Here is a 26,809-nt window from a genome sequence, read left to right on the forward strand (position 1 = left end):
GTTACCTCTGTGAGGAGGATGGGGAAATTGAGTCTTTGTAGCTGACCCCTCCTACACAGTCTTTCAGAAAGACAAAGTGTACTTAGGCCAGCATCCAAAATTTTTGACTTATCAGCGATATACTTACCAGTTTTTTTCCCTAAACCTCATCCTCATAAAGATGAGGAGCAACTCCATACTTTAGATGTCAGAAGGGCATTGTTACTTGGACAAGACTAGATTGCTTTGATACTCATCTCAGCTGTTCGTCATGTATTTCCTCTTGCATGGGGATTGCTATGACATCACCAATATAACCTTGCCAGGTATAGTGATGGCACACACTTGACAAAATCCCGAGCAACTTCAGCAGCTTTTCTAGCTCAAGTGGCTATAGCAGACTTTTTGAGTCTCCTGAAGAGGAATGGACATATGCAATCACATGAAGAGGAAAAAATGGCTACTAACTTGTTCTGGAACTGTTGTTCTTTTAAGGTGAGTTGCCTAAAATTAGACTGAAGTTCACTAACCAATTAAGGGTACGTCTGCAGTGGGGGAAAAACAAACAAACTTGTAGCTGAGTGTCGCAGAGCCCAGGTCAGTTGACTTGGGCTCAGGAGGCTCACTCTACAGGGCTAAAAATAGCAGCATAGACATCTGGGCTCTGAGACCCAGCAAGGAGGGAGTGTCCCAGAGCACAGGGTTCAGTGCAAGTGGGGAAGTCTATGCTGCTATTTTTAGTTTCTTAGTGCGAGCCTGAATCAGTTGACGCAAGCTCTGAGAAGTATCTTCATGTATCATATAGATGTATCTTAAATGGCCTGATTTTCAAAGTGCTAAATGCATAAGATCATAAAATGGAAAACTGGGGGGAAAAATGGAAAAAGGGGTGAACAGTGAGATGGCAAAATGTACAGTCAGTATTAAATTATTCAAGATAGTTAAGTCCAAAGCTCACTGTGAAGAGTTGCAAAGGAATTTCACTAAATTGGGTGAATGGCCAACAAAATGGCAGGTGAAATTCAGTGTTGATAAATGCAAAGTAATGCACATTGGAAAAAATAATCACAAGTTTATGTACAAAATGATGAGGTCTAAATTAGCTTTTACCACTCAAAAAAGAGAGCTTTGAGTCATCATGGATAGTTCCCTGAAAACATCCACTCAATGTGCAGCAGCAGTCAAAAAAGCTAACAAAATGTTAGGAGACGTTAGGAAAGGGATAGATAATAAGACAGAAAATATCATAATGACATTCTATAAACCAATGGTATGCCAACACTCTGAATGCTGCATGTAGTTCTGGTCTCCCTTTCTGGAGGCTAGTGATAGGCACAAACCAACCCCTGAGTCCTTGGAGCGCTCCCCGCAGTCTCCAGCCCTCAACCACCGGACTCTCAGAGAAATTACCAGGTTTGCTGTTCCGAAGGCAGCAGTATACACTCAGCTTGACTGATAGAACTCAGGATCAGATCCTTTATAACATCACAGTCCTGCGATACATTACTCATGCAAAAATAATCCTAAATTTCTTATCAAAGTCTAAAATGTAAGAGATACTGAATAAGGGTAATGGAAACAGAAATGGTTACATATAAAACAAAACGTATATCATGCTTCTTAGAGTCTAAACTTAACTTTAACAGTCTGAAATCCTTGTATGAAGTGGTTTGTCGCCTAAAGCAGTCTCTCAGTTTCACCAACCAACATGGCTGGGATCTCCCTTTCATGAATATAAAAAGCGCTGTTCTTTTTGCTTCCTCAGTAAAGGATAAAAAGGTGTTGTTTTGCCTTCTTCTCATACCCCAAAATTTCATTGTTTTGTTTCCAGAGTCAGAATGATCCCCTGGGGTTTATTCTCTGGTGTCGTCTCCTGTTGACTTCCATGTTGGCCTACAATGGCTAATCTACCTGGCCAACAGAGAGACCAGTGATTCAGTGTTCTCTGTCTAACGCAAAACCTGTTGTCAGCTCTGTACATATACAAAACTCCTTAAATATCCATCCATCTCACAAAGATTGAGAATCAGTATGACAAACGTTTTTATTAGATTCCTCACTTTTCCCTTTTTGGATAAATACTATGAAAGCAATGTGTTTAATGAGTGTTTCAGGCCTCTCAAGAGTTTGTTGCAGAACAGAGAACACTCCACCTGTTGGTATTGAGGGTTTTTTAGGGTTACAGTTTACATTCCTAGGCGCGCACACTCCTCAAATATTCTTCCTCTAGATATCCTTTTTGCTAGCAGAGAAGAAACACTAACTGCTTCACTTCACTGTCTAATTCCTGTCAGCACACTGAGTTTAAAGTAGACATTGTTTTTTCAATTTTTTTGAACAATGTATATATCCACTATATATCAAACTTAATATAGACAACTTGCAAAAACTGTGTTAAAAGAACATTCTTAAGGTTACAAAATCAAGCACTCAAAAGTTAGGAAATGTCAGTGCAATCTTAATTCTTACATTGCCTAGCTTTTGAGTGCTTGAATTTGGATGGAAGATGATTGTTTTTAATGTAATTTTTTGCATGTAACTTACAGGGTTTAAGAAAAAATCATCATGTGGCATCCTATTGACACCATTGTGAGTCATCAGCAGGATTAGAACCTGTTAAATCCACCAGACTTCTACCACAAGTTAACAGAGTAACTGATAGCAGTAACTGGTTGTCATCCTCTGTGCAGATCAGCACTAGAGAGGAATTTGGTGATATTTGCTCACAGCAGAGGAATGCTAAGAGTGTGGGATATAGGGTTCCATTCTAGGCATTGGAGGAAAGTATGTTCTAGTGGGCACAGACTCTTGTGCCCCATCCTGTCCAAATGGTCCTTGTCTGTACCCCACCACTTGCTCCTTGTCCCTGTCCCATTCTCCTCCTTAACCAATCAGAATCTGCACTCAGGCTTCTGATACCATTTCCAGCCTACTCGGAACCAGGCAAATTGGTTTAAACTACAGTGAAGAACAAAATTATCACACATAGATAAACATGATTTGTTGGGGGGAAGAGTCAACATGGCATTTGTAAAGGGAAGTCATGACTCACCAATCTGTTAGAATTCTCTGAGGGTGTCAACAAGCATGTGGACAAGCGCGATCCAGTCAGTGTAGTGTGCTTGGATTTTCAGAAAGCCTTTGACCAGATCCCTCACCAAAGGCTCTTAAGGAAACTTAAAAGCCATTGTATAATAGGGAAGGTCCTCTCATTAATCAGTAACTGTTTGAAAGACAGTAGACAAAGGGTAGGAATAAATGGTCAGTCTTCATTATGGAAAGATGTGTTCTGGGATCTTTGCTGTTCTACATATTCATAAATTATCTGGAAAAGAGGGCAAACAATGAAATGTCAGAGTTTATAGGTGATGATAAAATTACTCAAGTTAAGTCCAAAGCAGACTACAAGGAGTTAGAGAGAGCTCTCAAACTGCTGACTTGGCAACAAAATGGCAGATGAAATTCAATCAATTCAAAGTAATGCGTATTGGAAAAAATAATCCTCACTATACATATAAATGATTAGGGCCCTACCAAATTCATGGCCCTGAAAAAAGCGTCACGGACCACGAAATCTGGTCCTACATGTACTTTTACCCTATACTATACAGATAGGGGAGTCCAGTGTTTCTCAGACTGGGGGTCCCGAAAAAAAGAGGGTTGTGGGGTGGGAGGGGTTGCAAGGTTATTGTAGGGATTTGCAGTATTGCCACCCTTACTTCTGCGCTGCCTTCAGGATGGCTGGAGAGCAGTTGCTGTTGGCGAGGTGCCCAGCTCTAAAGGAAGTGCCCTGCCAGCAGCCTCGCAGAAGTAAAGGTGGCAATACGATACCATGCCACCCTTCTGCGCTCCTGTCTTCAGAATTGGGTCAGGACCCCTACAGTTAATTGTCCCTGTCCCAGTTCGGGACTGTGAAATTTCAGATTTAAATATCTGAGATAATGAAATTTACAATTTTAAAAATTCTTTGACTGTGAAGTTGATTAAAATGGACTGTGAATTTGGTAGGGCCCTAACAATGATGGGTTGTAAATTAGCAATTACTTCCCAAGAAGGATCTTGTGGTCACTGTGGACAGTCCTCTGAAAACTTCAGCATCAGTCAGAAGGCTGACAATATGCTAAGAACTATTAGGAAAGGGATAGAAAATAAGACAAAGTATCACAATGCCACTATTTAAATACACAGTGTGCCCACACCTTGAATACTGTCTCCAGTTCTTGTCACTCTATCTCAAAAAGGATATAGTGCAACTGGAAGAAGTTCAGAGAAAGTCAACAAAGACGATGAGTATGGAATGGCTTCCATACAAGGAGAAACTAAAGATTAGGGCTGTTCGTCATAGAAAAGAGGTAACTAACAAAGGATATGATAGAGGTCCACGAAATCATGAACGGTGTGGAAAAAATATATAGAAAAGTGTTGTTTACCCTTTCCCACAGTACAAAAACCAGTGATCACCTGATGAAATTAGTAGGCAGCAGGTTTAATACAAACAAGAGGAAGTACATTTTCACAGAGCACACAACTAACTTGTGGAACTCATTGTCATAAAATGTGGTGATGGTCATAATTAGGTTAAAAAAAGAACTCAAGTTTATGGAGGGTAGGTCCATCAATGGCTTTAGCCAGGGTGGTCAGGAATGCACTCCATGCTCAGTGCAACCTGAAGCCTCTGACAGTAAGAAGCTGAGTGTGGAAGACTCATGAATCCCTCCCTTTTCTGCACATTCCCCCATAAGCTCTGGTACAGCCCACTGTCAGAGACCAGATACTGGGTAAGGTGGATCGTGGTCTGACCCAGCGTGGCAGCTCTTGTGTTCTTATTCCTCCGGCCCTTTCCCACAATGGCCTAGGTGTAGCTCTTGTTCCTGTTACATCTGCATCACATGGCTTCCTCCTCATTCTGCCTGGGTGCCAGCTGGGAAGTCATCGTGAATCCAGGAGATACAGTTCTGGTGTCTGGCCCCACTCCAGCCAGGGGCATCATTTCAGATTTTGGTTGGGGGGGAACAACTTTAATTGTGATTCAAGGGGCTACTTAGGTACCTGAAAACTCCAGGCTTTTTTGCAGGCAATCTAGAAATTAGATACAGTGCTCCTGTCAGCTAATTCTTATATAAAGAGAGAAAAAAAAATACAAACACAAATTAAAGCCATATTTAAAGTTTTTATCTAAGTTTAGAACAATCAGGAGGTAATAAGCAATCCCAAGCCTTGAGGTATCAGTTTTGGAACCTTAACACAGATATCAGAAACACAAGTTTGATACTTTGTACACTATTTTTTGTAGAGATAAATCAGATGTGCTCAAAATCTGCTTACCCATGTTGTTTTTCAAATGTCTTTATGTTCCAAGTTGTGAAGAGGAGAATGAGACCAATAATTTGTTCCAGGAATGTTTAAAGGTAAAATAAATTGAAATCAATCAAACACTCCAGATATTAGTAAAACTATGGATAATGCCATGGTCTCATCTTCGCAAAATTGTCAGTGGCCTTGTTGATATCCAGGTGTTTTGAAGCTTCACATTCACAGGCTAAAGTTACCAAATCACTTAAGCATCCATCTCCCATTGTGGATCTTAAGTAGTCCTTTACTTTCTTGAGCACAGATGATAAGAATCTGTCATTTGACGCAGAAACTGGAAGGCTCAACATAATACTTACAATAGAGCACTAAGACTGGTAACTCCTTGGTAAGTCTTTGAGAACATTCCAGAAATCAGAAATTGAAGTCAATTTTTTTGGTGCAGTGTGCTTCTTGGCAACTTCAACGTGGGCATCCAGATCGACAAAATTGATGCCTGTTGGTCTGCAATTATTTTCAGTTTCTCATGATCAAGAAAATTTTCACTCTTTGGGTCACAAAGAGTTAGTGCAGAAAGCAAAGTAGAGCTGGAGCTGAATCGTCTGTCAAGCTTAGCAAGAATTCTGTCCAGAACAGGATAGGAGAAATCAGATTTTATAGATTCTTGAGTGTTCTTGGGAACATCATGTTTAGATGACCAACCCAGTGTACTAGAAACAAAAAAACAAGGCCAGTTTGGAGGATATTTTGTTAGGCTTACTGTTTTTCTATTATTGTGCTCAGCAGTTGCGGCTGCTGACCTGAATAGCAATTTCAAGTTCCTTGGCAAGGATTTCTCACATTGCTCCTTCCATTTGCTTTCAGATATTTTCATTTCTTGAAGAGCATCTTGCTACTGATTCCACTGAACTTGATAAATTCAGGTTTTCATTTTGCATCTCTTCTGAAGCACTATTCAAAATCTTGAATAGTCTTTCCAAAACGAAGAGCCTCAATAGAAAGGAGGCCATCAAGACCTTTGCAGTGCTAGCTGATGGTCCATCAGCTCTCTGAACTGAAATGGCCTCCAGTGTTTCTACCATATCTTGCATGCAGTTTTTGGAGGGAATCACACTGGCATGACTAGCGCATTTCACATAATCTACCTATTTAAATACCTTCTGGCCTGTCTCCAGCAGTGCCTTAACAAATAGTTCATCGTGCTTGTAACTACTACTAAAGAACGCGTACAGTTCCTGAGCAAATGGAAAGACTTTCTGATACTGGGTGATGCTGGAACATACATCTGCAATGACAGAATTAAACCTGTGAGCATGGCAGTGCACATAAATGGCATGTGTAATCCTTTCCTGAATTCGAGCTTGTACTCTTGTTAAATGCCCACTCAGCACAGAAGCTCAATCATAGCACTGGGCAACAGTGTAATTAATATCAAATTTCAAATGCTGTAGTTCTTCAATAATCATTTTTTAAACAGATTCAGCATTTAGATTTTCCATGTGGAAACACCCCAGAGCTCTTTCCTGAATGATTCCTTTTTGATGGTAGTGTAAAAGGGGGAGACAACTGTTCTTCTTTGATGCATTTATAGTTCCATCAACAAGGACAGCAAAATACTTGGCTTGTCCTTTTTAGGCTGTATATACACAATAAAAAGTGTGCACAGATTAGCTTATCCGAAGTAGCTTGAATCCAGCTAGCCCAGGTAACGATAGCAGTGAACACAGCACAGCCAGGCTTCCATGTGGCTAGTGCAAGTCTGGTATGGACTTTGAATGCAAACTTGGCTTGCTAGCCCATTCACAGCTTTTGATGTGTAGACATATATTTAAACTTGATGATGATAGAGGCTGGTAGCACCTTGTAAACATCAGGACTCTATGCTATAATAGTGGTCGCTCCAGTGGGGAACTTATTCTACAGTTCATTACTATGGACATAGCCACCTTTAGCACTGGGTGAATTTCTTAGCACAGACAAGGGCATTGTCAGACTTAATATTTATGCATCAGTTTCTTTTTGTGGGAAATAGAATAGTATTACCTAAATCAGGCATCACCTCAACCCATCCTCTGTGAGGTTGTCAGATTTTAATTTGTGTGCACTCTTCCATTCGCTCTGTTAATGGGGGGAGGAGAAAAGAGGAGGAGGGGGAAAATAGTCTTGAGAGTTGAACTTCTGTATGTGGAGATGTACATTTTATTTAAGAATCTACACGTTCCTATTTTGGTTTATTCTTTATATCCTCAATACATTAGCACCCACTCCAAATCTAATCACTCAGCCCTGACCAAACCATTGTTTGCTATGAAAAAAAATAATGATTACAGTATAAAGAAATCACATACCAGTAAATCATTTCCAAGTCACTAAAACACAGATCTCTATTTTAACTTTAGTATGAAGTGTGTGGTTTACTGACTTTCATAAGTTCATTTTTAAGTTATTTTTATTGTACACTAAAACTGTGGATTACATTTCTAACCACACAGACCAATTGAACTCACTTTTGACAACTAACATTATATGAAAGATATTTTACACTGGTTTAGACATCTGCCAGGAACTAGGTGTCTATTGTAAATCTCAAATGAGATGATAGAACAATGGCAATAGTGGTTAGAAAGTGTTTTAAAAATGAACTGTTCTTTTAAAATTAATTTTAGTTCATCTTCTTTTAACTCATGTTTACAGACTAACATCCTTTATAATTTTACATTTTCTTAATTTTTAAATTTTATTTACTATTTATTAGGTCTGTCAAGCGATGAAAAATCGTGATTAATCATGCGATTAAAATTAATTTGATTAATCGCACTGTTAAACAATAATAGAATACCACTTATTTAAATATTTTGATTTTTCCATATTTTCAAATATATCGATTTAAATTACAACACAACACAGTGTACACTGCTCACTTTGTTTATTTTTGAGTACAAATATTTGTGCTATAAAAACAAAAGAAATAGTATTTTTCAATTTACCTCATAAAAGTATTGTAATAAAATCTTTTTCATGAAAGTTGAACTTACAAATGTAGAATTATGTACAAAAATAACTGCATTCAAAAATAAGTGTAAAACTTTAGAGCCTACAAATCCACTCAGTCCTACTACTTGTTCAGTCAGTCACTCAGACAAGCAAGTTTGCATTTGCAGGAGGTAATGCTGCCCGGTTCTTGTTTACAATGTCACCTGAAAGTGACAACAGGTGCTTGCATGGCACTGTGGCAGCTGGTGTCACAAGATATATATGTGCAAAAGATTTATAGGTCCCTTCATGCTTCAACTACCATTCTAGAGGACATGCGTCCATGCTAATGAGGGGTTCTGCTCGATAACGATCCAAAGCAGTACAGAACAATGCATGTTCACTTCCATCATCTGAGTCAGATGCCACCAGCAGAAGGCTGATTTTCTTTTTGTTGGTTCAGGTTCTGTAGTTTCCACATCAGAGTGTTGCTCTTTTAAGACTTCTGAAAGTATGCTTCACACCTCATCCATCTCAGATTTTGGAAGGCACATCAGATTTTTAAACCTCGGGATGAGTGCTGTAGCTATCTTTAGAAATCTCACATTGGTACCTTCTTTGTGTTTTGTCAAATCTGCAGTTAAGAGTTTTCTTAAAACAAATAACATCCTGGGTCATCATCTGAGACTACTATAACATGAAATATATGGCAGAATGCAGGTAAAACAGAGCAGGAGACATACTATCCTATCCTATTAGGAGTTCAGTCACTAATGTAATTAACGCATTATTGTTTTAACAAGTGTCATCAGCATGGAAGCATGTCCTCTGGAATGGTGGCCGAAGCATGAAGGGGCAACGAATGTTTAGCATATCTGGCATGTAAATACCTTGCAATGCCGGCTACAAAAGTGCCACATGAATGCCTGTTCTCATTTTCAGGTGACATTGTAAATAAAAAGTGGGCAGCGTTATCTCCTGTAAATGTAAACAAACATGTTCATATTAGTGATTGGCTGAACAAGAAGTAGGAGTGAGTGGACTTATAGGCTCTAAAGTTTTGCATTGGTTTGTTTTTGAGTCCAGTTACGTAACAAAGAAATTCTAAATTTGTAAGTTGCCCTTTCACGATAAAGAGATTGCATTATGGCATTGTATGACGTGAATTGAAAAATACTGTTTCTTTTGTTTGTTATTTTTACAGTGCAAATATTTGTAATAAATAATATAAAGTAAGCAATGTACACTTTATATTCTGTGTTGTAATTTAAATCAATATATTTGAAAATGTAGAAAAACATCCAAAATATTTAATAAATTTCAGTTGGTATTCTATTGTTTAACAGTGTGATTAAAGCTGTGATTAATCACAAATTTTTTTAGTTTTGATTAATTTTTTTAGTTAATGGCCTGAGTTAACCGATAAATCATGTGCGGTGTGGATTGCACTCTCAGCAAATTTGCGGATGATACTAAACTGGGAGGAGTGGTAGATACGCTGGAGGGGAGGGATAGGATACAGAAAGACCTAGACAAATTGGAGGATTGGGCCAAAAGAAATCTGATGAGGTTCAATAAGGATAAGTGCAGGGTCCTGCACTTAGGATGGAAGAATCCAATGCACTGCTACAGACTAGGGACCGAATGGCTAGGCAGCAGTTCTGCGGAAAAGGACCTAGGGGTGACAGTGGACGAGAAGCTGGATATGAGTCAGCAGTGTGCCCTTGTTGCCAAGAAGGCCACTGGCATTTTGGGATGTATCAGTAGGGGCATAGCGAGCAGATCGAGGGACGTGATCGTTCCCCTCTATTCGACATTGGTGAGGCCTCATCTGGAGTACTGTGCCCACACTACAAGAAGGATGTGGAAAAATTGGAAAGAGTCCAGCGGAGGGCAACAAAAATGATTAGGGGTCTGGAACACATGAGTTATGAGGAGAGGCTGAGGGAGCTGGGATTGTTTAGCCTGCAGAAGAGAAGAATGAGGGGGGATTTGATAGCTGCTTTCAACTACCTGAAAGGGGGTTCCAAAGAGGATGGCTCTAGACTGTTCTCAATGGTAGCAGATGACAGAACGAGGAGTAATGGTCTCAAGCTGCAGTGGGGGAGGTTTAGATTGGATATTAGGAAAAACTTTTTCACTAAGAGGGTGGTGAAACACTGGAATGCGTTACCTAGGGAGGTGGTAGAATCTCCTTCCTTAGAGGTTTTTAAGGTCAGGCTTGACAAAGCCCTGGCTGGGATGATTTAACTGGGAATTGGTCCTGCTTCGAGCAGGGGGTTGGACTAGATGACCTTCAGGGGTCCCTTCCAACCCTGATATTCTATGATTCTATGATCAACAGACCTACTATTTACCATTTAAGTATTACTTTCCCATAGTGACTTGTACTCTGACTCCAGATGAAATTTGTGCAATTAACAGGAATATTTTTTAATTCCTGCCCTGTCTTAATTGGGTTCTTTTTGCTTCTTTCATCTTCACCACTAACGAATTCAACAATTGTGTTGATGTATGAGGCCAAAGAGACTACAGCTTGCTTTCCTTGACTGATACTAGTTCATTAAGAGTAAAAACATGTTTATATCCATAAAATAAGCAGATTTGACTTGAAACAGAGAAATAGATGTATTTGGTTGTGGTGAAGTTTTTATAGAGCCGCTTTTCTGACCACAACTGGACTTCAAAGAAAAACACACATTTATTTTAGTCATGCTGGAATATAAAATATGGCAATGAACAATCTTCTTATCCATCATCGAAGTCATTAGCTAGGAGAGTGTGCAGTCTTGAGTGTAGGATAGCAGAATGGGGATCAGAACCAAAGTACATTTCCAGCTTTAATATTAACATGTTCTGACATCTTGTGGCAAGTCACTTAAGGGACACTGGTTATGTTTAAAATTTTAATGTGCCTGCCCCACAGATCTCAATCTAATCCTTATAATTCCATATGGCAGGGTAGGCAGGTGGTGGTATTCCCATTTGACAGCAATGTGTACTGAGGCATACTGTCCAAACACAGAATGCTACATTAAAGAAAACATATGTACAAACTCTAAATAATAAACAGGACTCTATTTTTTCTCAACTTTAAAATGGGGAATTTTCTTGGTGTTTAGTTTTAAATATTGTTCTGTGAGAACTGCAACTCAGTCACTGTCTGTTGTGTTTAAGAGCCTTTAAGCAGAAGTGGAAGAGACTTGAAAGTGTGTTTCATTTGTTTAAAATCAGTTTCTAGTCTATTATTGGCAAGGCTAATTCCCCACTCCCGGACTTCGAGTGCAGAAGGTGGGGTCCCACAAAGATTCAAAAACTTAATACTGGCCACTCCAGGCTTGTATTAAACTCCCAAGGTTACAGCTTTTCTCTGACCTTGGATGGATAGATGCTGCCATCACCCAAGTGCAAAAACCCCTTTGAACACCCAGGAAGGCGCACTTGGGAATTCCTTCCTGCGGAGTACCCTCAAGCCCTTTTACACCCTAACCCCCCCCCCCCCCCCCGGGAAGAGCTGAGAAAGAAGAAAAAAAAAATCAGCCTTTGCCACCGGCAAATTAAACAACATGTGCACAAACCTCTTAAGAACACACATTCAAGTCTGTTCTTAAAAAAGGTAAATTTTATTTAAAAAAACAAGAAAAGAAAGAAAATACACCTGGGAACTCGGGCTATTGCTAGATTTTAAAAGAGCAATTACAAGAATTAAGCATTAAGAATAGCTTTCTTGAGGTCCAGCTTAAAAGTTAAGCAAAGCAAAAGCACCTGGGGTTAGCACAGAGGAAACCACAAGCCATAAAAAAATAAAAAGGATAAACCTAATCACGTCTTCCAAGAGATTTCCTGATCTACTTACATATCTGGGGTTTTAAATGAGTAGTTTCTAGGTATGATACTGATTATTATTTTATATCTGGCCCAAGCTGCTTACAGCATAGCTCTGCCCTGTCCGCTTCTCCCCGGGAGAACAACAATAGACAGACAAAAGGGGAGTCTTCCTTCAATTTTGAAAAGTTTTAGCCTTCCCATTGGCTCTTTTGGTCAGCTGCCCACTCACTTCCTTTTACCTATGCATAGCAGTTAGACTTTTTAACCCTTTACAGGTAGAGCAATTAGAGAACAGCTACTAAGAAGGATTTTATAGCTACTGGCTGGCTGGGTACCCATAAAAGGGAGTTACTCCCTCCCCTTCATTCATCACAATTATTATTTGTATTAGGGTAACACCTCTACAGGCCCAGGCAGATGCAATAGAGGACAGTAGACCACTACTATTGATTAGGAGGATTGTCCATCCGTATCGTCTCAGCAGTTGACTGGTAGAAGCAGATGAGGGGGCAGGTAGGTTGAAGCTAGTGTAGTGGAGGAAACTGACCATGGGAGCTGTAGGAAAACTCCAACTCCTGGAGCAGGGGACTTGACTGTGCGGTGCTGCAGGTAAGAGCTCGGGCTGGGGCATATGCCGCAGGCAGACCTCTGGTATGAAACTCGGGGGTGGGGCTGTGGGGCAGGTGCCCCCCCACTCTTCCTAAATGGCGCCCCTCAATCCTGCCTGGGGCAGCCATTGCAAGTAAAAGCCAGCTTCATTCCTGTATCTCTAGGCTGAAGCATGCTCAGTTGCTCTGTGGAAATGGCACCATGTGCAGTCTGATCACCATTAGGAGTTGTGAAAGGCTCACGCATACTCAGTGAAGAAGGAGTCTTTGGAGATTTTAGCTGTTAAGATCTAGCAAGTCTCTACTGAGCATGTGCAACTTCTATTTTTTTCCCCAGGTGTTTATCACTTGGCCAGATTTGGGCAGATTTCCACAGGAAGAGCTAGAGACCGTTTCCTGATACAAAGGCCAGTCTCTGACCCAAAGCATGGGGGTGCTAGCGCTTTCCGAAGAAAAGGTCACCAGAATCTTTTTAACATTGAAAAAGGTGTTTTTTCCCCTAGTCTCATTCTTAAATGGCTGAACCATTTTGCTGAAAATTTCCAAGAAAATTCAGCCTGAGACAGATACCCAGCATGGAAAATTTGAGCCTGAATGGTTGAAGTTTCCTTGCTAAGTCTTGTTGTAGCCCTGTTGGCTCTAGGAAGTGCGAGAGGCAAGGTGGATGAGGTAATATTTTATTCAACCCACTTCTGTTTGTGCAAGGTTGCTCAAAAGCTTGTACATAGAGCTCCCCTTCGGGTCGAGGAAAGGAAGCAGAGTGAGCTAAATAGAAGTTGGGACAGATTGTTAAGATGAAGTAACATGTTGGAGGTGGTCACTTGAAATTAATGTGCAGTTGGGGTTAGATTATTATGCATAAAGGATTTGAAGTGGACAATTAAGGGTAGCAGGCAGTATGGTGTGTTACAAATTGTTTTAATGAGCCATCAAACCAGTGTGCCTGTTATGTCCATGGCTTTTGTCCATGTCTTTCAGAGTTATGAATTTAAATTACCAGGCTCACCTTTTGAAGGTGCTATGTGGTTTTCATTGAGGACAAGTATTGAAAGATCAGATATGGAGTGCTCTCTCTGTGAAAAAGTGTTCTCCCATGGGTGATATGTTTTTGTCTTTTATCGTTTTTCTGTGTGAGTTCAGAGCATAGTGGTTGTCTGGTTTCACCCACATAGGTTTTGGGGCATTTGATGCACATGATGAGGTACCACCCCCACCACACATTCTAATAAGCATGTGAAGGACCCAAGAATCTTGAAAGGTGTGTTGTAGGGGGTTGTGACATTGTCTAATTAAAATATAAACATGCTAGTCATTATTGCTACCACTGTTATATAATTGCAACAAATCTTATACAAAATATAACTCATGGCCACAGAGGGTTAAACAGCTTGCAGGCTAACTAACCCAAAACGGACCTTTAAAGACATGTTAGAAATGGTAATTTGGGCCACTCTATGGCTAGACAGACTAGAACTTTGAAATGCAACCCTGTATTGTTAGAAGTGATACTAATTGTGTGTATCTTAGATGCTACCCATGTAAACAGACAGTTCCTGTCTGTCACGATAGCTACTAATTCAGAGATCAAAAGGGAATATTAACATTTAGATGAATCTTGGGTGAAATAATGGCATTGTCTATGTGTCTCTTTGAAGCTTGTGATAGACTGCCTAATGGATAAATTGCCCTGTGTTAATTTGTATAACCAATTTCTGGTGGTGTTGAGAAAACAGAAGGTTACATCAGAAGCCTATTGTTTACTCAGGGCTGTGTGGTCAAGTGGATGCAGAATACTGTATAAAAAGACACTTGTGTCCTGATCCTGTTGATCTCGGATCTGCTTGAGGTTTCATGCAGGGGAAGCCTAAGCCACAAGGACTGAGATCCCCATTCTGACTGGACTGCCCTGAAATATAAACATTGGACTATAACCTGTTGACTATTTCTGAAAGAGCTCTTTGCAACTACAAAGCTCACCATCTCTGCTATGAATCTGAACCTCAAAAATTGAACTCAGGTCTATATGTATACTGATCTTTTAACCATTCTCTCTCTTTTGTCTTTTAACTAAACTAAAATTTATTAATAAGAATTGGCTGTAGCATGTATTTGGGTAAGATCTGGAATATTCATTAACCTTGGAGGTAATGTGTCCAATCCTTTGGGATTGGTAGAACCTTTTCTTTTGTATGATGAAGTAAGATTTTGAGAAATCTTCATCATATTTGACTTGTGTATCTGGATGGAGGCCTGAGACTGGGTTACTTCAAGGGAACTGTGTTGTTTGGAATGCTGAGTAACCAGTGAGGTATAACAGAAGCTGTTAGTGCTGGCTCGGTAAATCTAAGTATTGATTTATCCACCAGCTTTGGGGTTTGTCTGCTCCATTCTTCACAGTTCACACCCCTTGTTTTTTCCTAACCCCCCACCCCCCGATATTCTTGTTAAACCCTGGATTTGTGCTGGAAATGGTCCACATTGATTATCATACACATTGTAAGGAGAGTGATTACTTTAGATAAGCTATTACCAACAGGGGAGTGGGTTTGGGGGGGGGTGAGGAGAAAACCTGGATTTGTGCTGGAAATGGCCCAACTTGATTAACATACACATTGTAAGGAGAGTGATCACTTTAGATAAGCTATTACCAGCAGGAGAGTGGGGTGTGGGGGGAAAGAAAACCTTTTGTAGTGGTAAACAACCATTTTTTCATGGTTTGTGTGTATAAAAAGATCTTCTGTACTTTCCACAGTATGCATCCGATGAAGTGAGCTGTAGCTCACGAAAGCTTATGCTCAAATAAATTGGTTAGTCTCTAAGGTGCCACAAGTCCTCCTTTTCTTTTTGCGAATACAGAGTAATGCGGCTGTTACTCTGCACCCTAATTGAGTGACCTCGGCTGGCTCCCCACTGGGACCCCAGTCACAGGGGTATTAATCATCATGGCAGTGGAGATATGTCTGCAGGTTTTATTTCTGTTTTTCTGGCAGGGTCTGGTGCTGTTTTGAGTGCCACTAAACAAGGCCGCTCCACCAGAGAAGTGGATCACATCATAGATTTGTTAGCACCTAAATACCCCGGAAGAACCCTCTTCAGTTCAGAAATTTGTAGCACACTAGCTGCCTACTGCCCTTAATTGCCCACTTCAAACCTTTTATGCCTAACATCTAACCCCCAGTTACACACTTCATTTCCAGTGACTGTCTCCAACATGTATTATCCCTTAACAATCTGTCCCAACTTGTATTTAGTTCAGACACTCTGCTTCCTTCCCCATACCTGAGGAAGAGCTCTGTATAGCTTGAAAGTGTGTACCTTCCACCAGTAGAAGTTGTTTCAACAAAAGATATTACCTCACCTACCTTGTTTCTCTAGTTAAAGTTTGGCAAAGCTATAAGCAGCTTAGAATAGGGTTTTATAATGGAAAGTGTCAGGCAACCTTAACAGGTGCTAAAAATAGTAGCATACCTTGGGGATAACATGGGCTGCGGCTTGGGCTAGCTACCAGGTATGTATCCAGCGGGTCCAGGCAGGTTTGTACTCCCCAAGGCTGCTAGCCTGAGCTGGAACCTGTGCTACCCCCGGCTGTGCTGCTATTTTTAACATGCTAGCATGTGTCCATTTACCCTTGCTGAGAAATATGCTCCCAGCTGGTGTGTAGACATACTCTCAGAGAGGCTCTCTCCCTCCCCACCCCACCCCTTATGTTGCCAGTTCTTGGTCATTATGCTTGGATTTGTTTAGTCTCGAAGGTTTTCAATTTCATTATCATATCAGTGTGAGGTTACGTCTGCATAAAAAATACTCCCAAAACTTGATCAGGCACACCATTTGGAGGAACTGGATTAATTTAGTTCTTCTCTGTTCAATGGTTATCAATTTGTCATTTCTGCTAACGTTTTCCCCAGTTAGCTCTTATGGGATTTCCCAACTTTTTCTCCAAAGCTAGCTTTTAATGGGCCACTGTAATCATGTTTATCAGCCTAAAAGAGGCAAGGTGATTGAATCCTGGTGTACAAGTCAATTGTTCCTGCTTAGAGCTGTTAAACTGTGTGGACAATCTTATTTACGCTTTTTTCTTTATTAACCACTTTAGAGACAGGATTTGTATTTCTTTTCCTCTTGGCAGTGGAATATAAATTACTAAATATATAATTACTAAATTATAAATTATAAATACTAAATCTGGCACAATATGGTACTGTTTACCCGATAGTTGAGTTAGGAGGCATAGGAATTGATAATGTGTGTGGCAGAGAATGTTCAGCAATTATTCACTCTCATATTTTATATATTCTAACAAACTTGTAATAGAAAAGATAATTTATTCACATACATTCTGTATCCTGCCAGAGTCTTGTTCAATTACATTCTACCTATTTTATTCTCAGAGTCGTTATGGTACAGGAAAAGTGGAAGTTGGGGATTAAGGTCCCCACATCTCTCTCTCTATATATACTATACTAATATATTTATACTAACTGAGCCAAGAGAGCCATCTAGAGGAGCATTTAGGCTATTGAAAGTTTTCTTAAGAGAATCCAGCATTACTTTAAAAAGTGTGTCATAAAATTTCTGCTCTCCTGAACCAAAGCCAACATTTTAAATATTGGGTTCCTAAAGTTAGGAACCTAAATCTGTATTTAGGCATAAATATTCAATTCCCTGTAGAAATATGTATATTATAAGATGAGTACATACATAGATCACAGTGAGCTAGGAAGTCAAGGATTACAATTGTATACTGAACTTAAAGGAAACGTCTAAAACTTTGGCTAAGCGATATTTTTCCTTTATACACAGTAATTCTGAAATTCCTGTGTGAATAACTTCACCCTCCATGAAAAAGAATTCCATAAATATGGTTTTAATGAGATTTAAGATCAGTGATGAGAACCACAGGACAAAGAGGGAATGTTGTTTGGCTGAAATCATAAGCTTAAAATTTATTATGTAACTTATCCAGATTCTACTTGTAGACAATAATTTGTGTCTAGATCATGGTTAATGTGCATGGAGGTTGGACATCCTGCAATATCAAAGCTGGTTAATGATCCCAGTATTATGTCCTCTTGATTGTCACTCGTATTCTACTACACCTCTACCCCAATATAACGCGGTCCTCGGGAGCCAAAAAATCTTACCATATTTTAGGTGAAACCACGTTATATTGAACTTGCTTTGGCCTCGAGCATTTCTGTTATTAATACAGTATTTGACGCAAGAAGTTTTATTCTTGGTCTTGTTTTTAGAAAGGGCACGTCTGATGTCGTCCTTCACATCAAGCCCGGGGTCGGGGCTCGCAGCCGCATGCCCCTGTCAGGGTCAGGGCTTACAGCCGCGTGCCCGTGTCGGGGTTCACAGCCTGGGGTCGGGGCTCGCAGCCGTGCTTCCCTGTCGGGGTCAGGGCCCAAAGCCGGGGTCGGGACCCGCAGCCCCGCAGCTCTACACAGGGGTCGGGGCTCGCAGCCATGCATCATGGTCCGGGCTTACAGCCCGGTGCAGGGGTTGAGGCTCGCAACTTGCAGCCGCGCGCTGTGGTCAGGGCTCACGACCCCCCACATAACCAGGTCGCGACCCCCAGTTTGAGAACCAATGTTGTATATGGGACAGAAAACCATTTTTGCTTTACCGCGTTATATCCAAATTCGTGTTATATCGGATCGCGTTATATTGGGGTAGAGGTGTACTTTATATAGTAAATTCATTATAAGGCCTCAGTCCTGCACATCCTGTTGTGCACATATTTGAATTTTATACAAGAGTAGTCTGTTGAAACATACACATACTATTGATTTTTCAGGATTTCATGTATGTTGGGAACACCTTTATCACCATCAAAATAACAGCAACAGGTGCCCAAAAGAAAGGAGTTCTGACAAATTAATTCACTCTTAGGCTGGGATACCTCTTCTCCTTGACCAGAAGTCTAGGACCTTTAATCCTGATCTGGTGCACCAGAACATGACACTATAATGGACAGTAAATTTGACCAGTTATGCATATCAACACGTATGTGGTCCCAACCCACTTTTATATAGAGAGCTTGGGTCATCTCTTATCCAGCGAACTCTCTGTTAGCTTCTAATTGGTAGGTCCTTCTGGAGTCAGAGAGAGGAATTCTTTTTCAAGTCCTCCCAAACAGTCAAGTATTGGGAGGCTGGGTGCCCAAGCTCCTAAATTCTTTGAACATTTAACTGACTGACCAGGGACAACAGCTCTACCCCACAACTGCCCGCCGTCGCCTTACAGCAGTCTCTCCTACTGACACAGACAGCGCTAAACACAATTGCATGAGATTACATTATAATGCTTCTCTGAATAGCAAGACTTTTATATTGCATTATAGGTCTGACAAAGTTAGGACAAATAGTGCAGAAATCTTACTCTTTGAATTGTAAGCCTTTTGGGTTGTCTTTTTATACTTGTATATGGAAAACCCATGAATGAATTCACACACAGAAAGAACATGTATTTCATAGCCATCTGTATTTTTACAATATTTTTCTTTTTCAGGATCTACATAATCTAGATTTGATGATTGGAATTGCTTCAGGAGGTATTGCTGTGTACAGAAAATTTATTTGCACAAGTTTCTATCCCTGGTAAGTGTTACTTGTTTCTATTTCCTTTAGTAACCAAGAGTTACAACTGCTGTTTTAAATTTTTAAATAATATTTTCACATGGCATGATCTTTATTCCAAAGAGGAAAAATCTATTACAGAAGGGGATAGGTTAAGTTTTTGTGATATGTATATGGTTCTCACCGGGGTTGGGTTAAAATGAAAGCTCTGGACTGGGGACCTGATCCTACAAAGATTCATGACTATGAGTACCACTGAGTTTAAAGGAGTCGGTTAGAGTTCAGAGGCAGACTACTCTCATATATGAGTTTGTAGGATTGGGATGCTGGTGACCCTCCACATCCCCTGTCCTTAGACCCAAATGACTCTGGTTAATTTTTTTAATATTGCTAAACAGCTCAGCAATTAATTGTGGATGATCAGCAATTTTATGAATTTTGGTAAGCATGGCATTTGCTTTTGTGAAAGAACTTTGTGAAATAACCAACAAAAATGACAACTATTGGCAGTTTTCAGGAGGAGCTGGGATAAATGAACAAGCAAAAAAGGAATAAAACAAGTCTACAAGATCATCCAGGATTGACTTATAGGTTTGGGATCTCCAAAGGGGAAGATACTTTGATGGCTGTGTAAAGCTGAAAACACTAGTATATGCATTCATTTTTGATCGGGAAAGTCCCGTCTTGGTCTAGGAAGGAGACTCCAGAGTTGCTGACCTCTATGCAAATCGATTGAAATGTTTTACACATGTCTGACCTTAAGATTCTGGAGAGGGTCCAAAAGACGATTCTTTTGAACTCCTCCACTTACTGACCCCCTGTGTACTCTTCTGTGTAAAAGTGGGATTATTTGCACTTCCGTCAACCTGCTCAATTGTGGAACCAGTGCCTAGCTGCTGGTGCATGGTATTAGGCATAATTTACAACAGTTTTCTGGGGAAAGTTTCCAAAGAAGTTGGTGCAAAGCTCCCAGACCTCACAGAATAATACATTGTGGTGAGTTGTAGATTGTCCTCTTCTGCCTCCAGTTATTTAACTACAGGAACTACAGATAACCAGAAACATTAATATACCTTAAGTACTCTAGACTCCCCATCTTTTTATCACAAACCTAAGGAACGTCTGACAGAATAAAGCACTAAAATAGATTATAAATTTAAATTGTCTATCCTAAACTATCTTTTTTTTTTGCTTATTTCCTTCATTTCTATCCTTTTTCTCCATTCTTTGAAATGTATCATCTTTTGAATAGTATGGCCTTCATAATTCACATGGGGATAATGCAACCATCCCAAATTCATGCCAGTACAAACTTCATACCACACCATGATGATGTATGTGTTTCTGTGTATAATTTAGTGCATGATAAAATATAGATTTTTTATGCACCTCTGATTCTCTTGAAATCTGCCCTCTAGTCCTCCTTTATTAATTCTAGCCATTCAAATCTTTAAATGCCTTTAAACAGCTGCTATTTTTAAAGATGGTCTGCCAGACAGATATTCTTCCTTTTCACACTTTTGCTCTACCAAAATTACTAACCGATGGTCTTGGGTAGGCAAATATTATACACCAGTGATGTATAAAGTCCAATATCATGTGATCTTTCAGGTCTAGAAACAAAAGTGTTATTCCATTGAAAAGGGATAATTCACAGCTTTCTACAGCACTTCTAGTCTTGCAAGGTGCAGAAAGTTTGGATACTGGAATTTCGACATTATGTATAGAAAGCTATTTTAAGTAATTCTTTGAGTCTTCAGGCTTATATAAATTAGACTCATAATAGCTGGGGTACCAGGATTTGCAGGTGAAAGTATGAAATTGGTAGGAACAATCCTAGAAATGCTCTAAAATAGTCTCTTTCCACACAAAAAAAAACCAAACTAAAAGCTTTTATATATTGGAGAGAGGCTTTATTGGTCTCATTTCTGATTGCATCGATACATCAGTCATGGCTCAGCCATTCATAAGCAATGTGGTACAGTCAAGTCATTGTGAGAAAATACAGTGCCCCACCTCCCTATACTATATATGCAGAATGTATTTTGTGTGCTTAGACATATTATAAAAAGCTAGAATATGATAAATTTCTATAATGCCCTCAATGTATTTTACTTAAAGGATTTCAAAGCCTATTGGGTGGAGGTACTCGGGTGGGGAAAACGTTATATAGTGACAAATGGCTGAAAAGGAGATAGAGTTCTAATAAAAAGCTAAATCCTGCTTCAGTTTACACTCTGAATAACATTGTTGTAAGTCAATAGGGCTTCTTCTGATATAAGTTCATCAGGATTTGACACAAACTTTTTTGAACTCAAGGTGGCAGCAAACACCATCAAAGTGCTCTTTCAAAAAATTCTGGAACAATATTCTGCAATATTAATAGACAGCAAAAATAGAACGATGCTGTGTGCCGGGCTGGATTTCCACCTGGGCACAGTAGACACGTGCCTGGGGGTGCTGGCATTCCAGGGGCACCATACCTCTCTAAAACTGTGTGCAACACGAAGGTCTGCTGTAGGCAACGGAGGCACTGAAGATGCTGTGGCTAGGGATGCGCAAGGTGTAAATCTGGCCCTGGCTGTGTGATAGTAGCCAAAGTGGACAAAAAGTGCTGAAGGATAGATGTAATAAAATACCATCTTGGCAAAAAATGAGATGATCAAAACAAACTATATAAGAAAAATGAGATGATCAAAACAAACTATATAAGAAAAAAATCTAACAGCTTTGTCAGTCTGAATGAGAGTCAGAATAGTTTGAATGAGAGTCTGAATGAGAGTCAGTATGTTTCTGAAAAATAACTTTAGTTGGACTTGCCCCCAGATTTGATCCATTTTTTGGGGGGAAAAACAACTAATCTTAAATGGCACCAGGGGATTCCAAACAATTTCCATATTAGATTGGCTTATTTTGCAAGTAAAGAGGCTTTTTCCTAACACACAAGCTACAGATTTCCTCCAGAATCTGAATATATTACATCACCACTTACAAAGATGCAACAGATCAGTTTCTGTTCTTTGTTGTGGGTGCGCAGTCCCTTCGCTTTGAAAACAATTGCAACTTTGGAATAGCTTTTCTGAGAAGCCTGCAGGACTATATTAAGGTTACTTATTACCCAAAATCTAATTGGCTTCCTGCTTGAATTGTGGATTTGATATACACAGAAACTTCCAGATTGCTGGATGAGAAAACAAACTGACAGCTAAGGAAACTTTTCAGTTTAAGTCTAAAGTAGCATCTTTGTTTAGGTTAGCTTTAAGTATCAGGACAGACTGATCAGTTTGTTGAACTCCCTTGGATTTCTGTTCAGTCTGAAGTTCTAAAGACATAAGAATGGGCATACTGGGTCAGACCAATGCTCCATCTAGCCTAGTATCCTGTCTTCCGACAGTGCCAGATGCCTCAGAGGGAATGAACAGACCAGGCAATTATCAAGTGATCCATCCCCTGTTGTCGAGTCCCAGCTTCTGGCACAGACACTTGAGGTTCTATTGCCAGCTACATAATTTTATTTTTTCTGATCTCAGTAAATGAAAGGAAAAACCTGAGCCAAAAGATTTGTCATCTGTAGTGGTACAAAACTACTGTGTACTTTAAAAGTAAGCAGTAAAACCTATTGAATTTGTGAACTTTACAGGGAGCCACTGTATACCTATAAGAGTTACCTATAAGAATGTGAACAACTACATTGTATACAGGTTATATTCTGGATGTGACATGCTTGAGCACTCATGAAATGTAAGTCTTCTAATGACAGCATAATCCACTAGAAAAACAAAAAAGGAAGTCTCATGGATTACTGTTACTCACTGCCATTCACTTAAAAAAATTGTGTGATGTCACAGCTGCTGGTTATGAGATTAAATAAATCTGTGTCCTTTTAACAAGTATTTTGTGCCTTGAATTAAACTGCTGGAGTGGTACTCTAAAGAAGCAGCACTGGCATTGAAGAACAGACCATCCTGAAAGTGAGAGATGGTTATGGGGAGAGGAAGGAGTAACGAGAGGGAGTCAACAAGCATAGTAGGAGTGCAGCAGCAGAGAGAGAACAGCCTGTGTAGCACATGGATTCAGTGCTCAGAACGAGGTATTATATAAAATAAAACATTAGAAAAATACTCTGGAGACAATAATTTCACCTGTTCATTTAAAAAACAAAACAAAACTGAAAAAACAAATTCCACCATGTGGAACCACCTTGACCTCTTGTAAGTCATCAACAGGTTTGGTACCCATGTCCTTTAAATACACAGTACAGACTTCTACTGCTTAAACCAATGGTAAATAGTATCAGTGTTATGCTCTTACTTTTTCTGTAGCCTAGCCAGTAGAGAGGGACATGGCATAAACTTTCCAGTAGCTTACACAAGTATTTGCTAGACAGCAGAGAAACGCTGAGAATCAGAATCCTTGGGTTCTGTTCCTCGCTCTGTTTCTGATGATACAGCCAAGAGCACAGTTTTGGTACATTCTTTCTGAAAGGCAGTGTGGCACCGTTGATGGGATTTGACATATTGCAGACAGATTCTATTTCCAGGTCTGCCATAAGTGACACTGTGCAATCTGTTACCTTATCGATAAAACAGTTGAATGTCCTGTTTCCTAAGGCAGGAGTGTAGGAGAGTCTGTGAGGATTGGGAGAAATCCTCAGTACAATTGTCATGTGCGAAGCTCCAAGGGTCTGCAGCATACTCAGTTAAGGTACAATATTCTGAGGTTTTAGCAGCAGCCTTCTCACAAGTATTACTGTGCATATGCAAATGGCAGTTTTCAGATTTATAAATTCGCCAAATCTGGATTTTCTTAGGGATAAGGCATCTCTCTAACTCCAAATATCCCTTCATCAAATTTCTTCTCCCAAGCATGCAGGAACTAGAGAGTTTTAACAAAAAAACAAAAACAAAAGTTGGAAATTTTAACATTGGCAAAACTACCTATTTTTCAATAGCCTTTTTCTTGGAAACGATGGAATGACTTTGAAACCTTAAAAAGAAAAAATTCTTGAGACAAAAGAGACAAAAACCATCATGGAAAATTTCACCCTGATTCAGCTAAGCAGTTATCATCAGGCTTATATGAAAAGTGTTAGACAAACTTTAACTATAGCCACTATTATCATCTCTGCCTATAATAAAAGAATTTGGGAAGTCACCACTGACACGTGTATTTAGAACATCAGAGCTCATGTTTGTTTTTAACTATGCTACATAAAATATGTAAGGATATTACAATATTAGAGATTTGATCAATCTATGTAAGGAAAATCTTAGCACTCAGACCTGTGTCTTCCCACCACTCTTCCTCTCCCTTAATCCCACAAAAGCAAATAAGTATGTGATTAGAATGTTTAATGGATAACCACCAATTATTCTCCTGGGTGTTTAACAGTACAGTAGCATAGGGTTTTTCCAAAAGACAACTCTAAAATGTGGCTTCCTTTTCATATTCAAAATGATATTATCAATAATGTGACACAACTATTACTAATAGTAATATGACTTATATTGTCATCTGCTCGGAGACACATTTTTGATATTGTATATGGCCTAATGTGTCCTGTTATCAAAGTCCTACTCTTGGTACTCCATTGTTACAGTATGGTTCATTAGTTACATGAACTCAGTGTCATGAACTGTGTGCAGACAATGAAGAGGACAAACTGATTCCATTGCGTCTTTGCTGCAAGTACATCATGCAGCTTCGTAGGTGAGAATTGTCATAGGAGGCTTCCTGCTTATGCAACAGTCAAGTCTTACAGAGTAACTATTGAATAATGATTTTTAAAAGATGCTCTCCACTGGCCAAAGTTACTGATCCTCTCTCTTGCTCCTGTGGTGGGTGTGGGGGTGTGTGTCAGTTAGCTGCTAATCTTCATCCAAGAGGTGGTTGCATTTTATTAGTCATGAATCTGTAATTTTATAATGTACTTCAGGATCTTTTAAGACTGATGGGCATTATAAACATTTGTTGTGTCACTTTTTCTTTGATTGTTTTACTCTATTTTTATGGGTTGTTTCTTAGTGTATTTTCTTTCTTTTTTAGGATGAACATATTAAAAATTTCCTTTAAAAGGAAAAAATTTTTTATACAGCAACGGCAAAAACATGTAAGTAGTTCAACGTTTATTTTCCCATTTCATTTATCAAATTTTTAATCAGTATTCTGTAAATTCTTTTGACTTGTTGTGAAAGGAACCAGGGTAGTAATTTTAGCCTTAAATTTCAGTGGCAGAGGAAGTTGGTTTGACAATGCTCTCTGTCCTTACTGGGTTGCTCCATATGGCTCTACCCATTAAGTTTCCCCTTTCCTTCCTCCACTCTCTCTGGCTCCCATCTGCTGTCACCTTTTCCCCAGCGTCCCCTTTCTCCCCATTCTTATCCCCACCCCCTCAAGTTTAATTGTTGTCCTTCCCCCCATACCAACAGTACTTCATTTTAGTATTTTTGGAGGTGTGAGGGGTCGGGGGGACTACAGAGGGGATCTTCTTCAGAGGATATCTTCCTCCGTTCACTCACATTCAGCTGCCTGACACTTTCCATCAGATTACCAGTGTCTTGCTGCCCTTTTCTCAGATACTCCACCTGCTGGCCAGCTGCCTGCAGAATCTTCTCTAATGGTTAGTCTACCCGACCTGGTTGTGGTGGCACAAGTGGTGACTTGGGCTAGTGGTCCAAATACAATCTCTTCTGACTGTCTGGGTACATACTCAGACGGCTAGTCCTATCCACCACTTGTCTGTGTTGCCAGAGCCACACTGCTATTTTTAGCATGCTAGCCCCAGCTATGTCTACCCAAGCTGGGAATTACATCTCTCAGCTGCTGAGTAGATGTACCCTACGTGCAGATGAGCCACTCTGTAGCTGAGTGTCTTTCAAAGAGGGCATGGAGGGAGAAGACAGCACTGCAGGACACACAATGTTGGGCACTGCTGCCCTCCATTCTCCCAGATACCTTCTTTTCCCCATGGGACTCAAAGTTGAAAAGTGGTAGGGGATGCATTATGGGGAAAAAATGGCAACTGAAAGATCTGGAGATAAAGCAGATAATGAGTGCCTTCCGCAGTACAGTAATTATACAGTAGTGTCTAAATTGGCAAAATTGGATGGTATACATGGAGATAGTTAAAATAATTGAAGTCAGAATACATTGCTCACTACAAGTTTTCTTTATAAGGTATTTTTCTTGAAGCTCACACAGTGGCAAAGAAACAGTACTGCAGCTGATAATAGATTCTAATTAGTATATTTTGATCTAGCTGTTTCCTCTAAGTCAGTGGAGAAGCTATTCAATCTTTTTTTGGGGGTGGGGTCAGGTGGGAAGCTAATTAGTTAGACTATAACAGGGGTCAGCAACCTATGGCACGCATGCCAAAGACGGCACGCGAGCCCATTTTTAATGGCACGTTGCTGCCTGCCGGGGCAGCAGCAGCATGCCATTAAAATCCTGCCCGGCCCTCTCTTCTCCGCCTCCTGCTCCCTTCTGTGGGGGTAGGGGGAAAGGGGCAGGGGGCAGAAGCTTGGTCCT

At 39.9% G+C, this 26,809-nt stretch overlaps 1 protein-coding gene across 7 annotated transcripts in view; it reads left to right on the forward strand.

Annotated features, from left to right (window-relative positions):
- Positions 1-26,809, forward strand: part of PTPN3 (protein tyrosine phosphatase non-receptor type 3) — a 268,650-nt gene that overhangs the window by 112,900 nt on the left and 128,941 nt on the right. For all 7 annotated transcript variants that reach the window (XM_048839333.2, XM_075125561.1, XM_048839334.2 and 4 more), the window contains 2 exons: positions 19,215-19,303; positions 25,328-25,391. In XM_048839333.2, coding sequence (XP_048695290.1) covers positions 19,215-19,303; positions 25,328-25,391 — 153 coding nt within the window. The remainder of the gene's footprint in view (positions 1-19,214; positions 19,304-25,327; positions 25,392-26,809) is intronic.

This window comes from Caretta caretta, chromosome 2, assembly GCF_965140235.1.
Source record: "Caretta caretta isolate rCarCar2 chromosome 2, rCarCar1.hap1, whole genome shotgun sequence".
NCBI classification, from domain to species: Eukaryota; Metazoa; Chordata; order Testudines; family Cheloniidae; genus Caretta; species Caretta caretta.